This window comes from Echinops telfairi, unplaced genomic scaffold, assembly GCF_000313985.2.
Source record: "Echinops telfairi isolate 266 unplaced genomic scaffold, ASM31398v2 ScPeMD7_655;HRSCAF=1070, whole genome shotgun sequence".
In the NCBI taxonomy this organism is placed as follows: Eukaryota; Metazoa; Chordata; class Mammalia; order Afrosoricida; family Tenrecidae; genus Echinops; species Echinops telfairi.
The window spans coordinates 26758684-26760095 of NW_022104553.1; the positions used below are offsets into that span (position 1 = coordinate 26758684).

Below are 1412 nucleotides of genomic sequence, written 5' to 3' on the forward strand. Positions count from 1 at the left end.
CCCTGCAGGCCCACCGGGCCCAGCTCGCGGGCACTGCTGCTGGTGGGAGTTAGACGGGCGAGTTCCACGTTCTTACTGACTTTGGCAGCTCCTGTCTCTTTACCAGCGGCAGGCTCGGTCCTGGGGGCAGAGGGTGCAGGGCAGAGGGCATGGGTGACCAGAGGGAGGAGAGGGTGGCTGCCACCCCTGCCTGGCCCCACACCTTGAGCACTGCACCAGCTCAGACTCCACCTTCAGACCCACCACAGGGGCAGCGCCTCCCCCCCCACACACAAGGCTGTACCTTCAACCCCGCCCAAGACACAGTTTGGTCCCCTCAGAAACCCTAGGATAGGTTATGGGTAAGTCTGGGCAGCTCAAGTTCTCTTCAAATGGACAGCCGATGCCCACTCCACCCAGGCCACCAGCCTTTGTCCCCAGGCCCAGCCCAGTCTGCTCACTTTTTCAGCTTCTCGCCCACAGCAGGGGACGCCGCCGGCCTGGCCAGCTTCTCCCTTGGGGGCGATGGCGAGCGGCTGCGTGTCAGGCTGCGGCTGTGGGACGGACTGAGGGACCAGCTGCTGCGGCTGCGGCTGCGGCTGCTGCTGTGGTGCCGGGCACCCCGTCTGTACCGCTCGCCAGAGCGCGAGCGGCTCCTGGGAGCAGGATAGAGGGCCTTGAGGCCGGGGGGTGCCCATGTCCCTCCCCAAGGCCTGCATGGCGGCCCAGGGGCCCTCCTCAGGTCGCCCAGCAGCGCCCCTCAGCTGCCTGCGCCAGGCTCCCAGGGCAGGGAGCAGGGTGGCCTTGCCTAGGGTCCACGCTAGCCCCTCCTCCCGCTTAAGCTACTCTACCCCTCCCTGCTCTCCTGCCATCCCAGAAACCAAGCCTGGGGTGTGCTCAGCCTTCGTCAGGCCCTCCCTCTGGAGCGGGCGGACAAGATGCAGGCTGATGGCAGACGCTGAACACAGAGCCAGACACACTGCTCAGGGGCAAGCCAGCCGCCTGCTCCTAAGTCACAGCGCTGGCCCTCCACTTTCCCAGCCAACCCCTCCTGTCCCCCCACCCCACAGTAGCCAACACTGCAACCCACGCAGACAGGGACCTAGAAGCCAGTGTGGCCTTCAGAGCCAGTCAGTGCTCAGCTGCTGTGCCCCTAGAGCCTTCCCAGGGCCTCCGGCAACCCCCCACCCCACCCCGCCTTCCCAAAGAGGGCTGCACCTTGTCCCCACTCACCAGAAGCCAGGGTCTTCCAGCCCAGGCCTGGGCCCTCGGTACAAGCCATAGGTGCCCACACGGCTCCATGCCCTCGGCGGGGACCCCCTCACCCCCCAGTGCTCCAAAGCAAGGGCCTGGGCTTGGCCCACACCCACCTGCTTCTGCGCCTGGGCCCGTAGCCTGTGCGGCGGGCGGGCGAGCGGGAGTAGCGGTGTCCG

The 1412-nt window shown here is 67.2% G+C and overlaps 1 protein-coding gene across 1 annotated transcript in view; it reads right to left on the minus strand.

Annotated features, from left to right (window-relative positions):
* The window catches only part of LOC101643957 (CLK4 associating serine/arginine rich protein), a 17897-nt gene that overhangs the window by 2727 nt on the left and 13758 nt on the right, over window positions 1-1412 (minus strand). The window contains exons 11-13 of the mRNA XM_004710564.2: window positions 1350-1409; window positions 441-635; window positions 81-120 (exon numbers count right to left, since the gene is read on the minus strand). Of these exons, the coding sequence (XP_004710621.1) occupies window positions 81-120; window positions 441-635; window positions 1350-1409 (295 nt within the window). The remainder of the gene's footprint in view (window positions 1-80; window positions 121-440; window positions 636-1349; window positions 1410-1412) is intronic.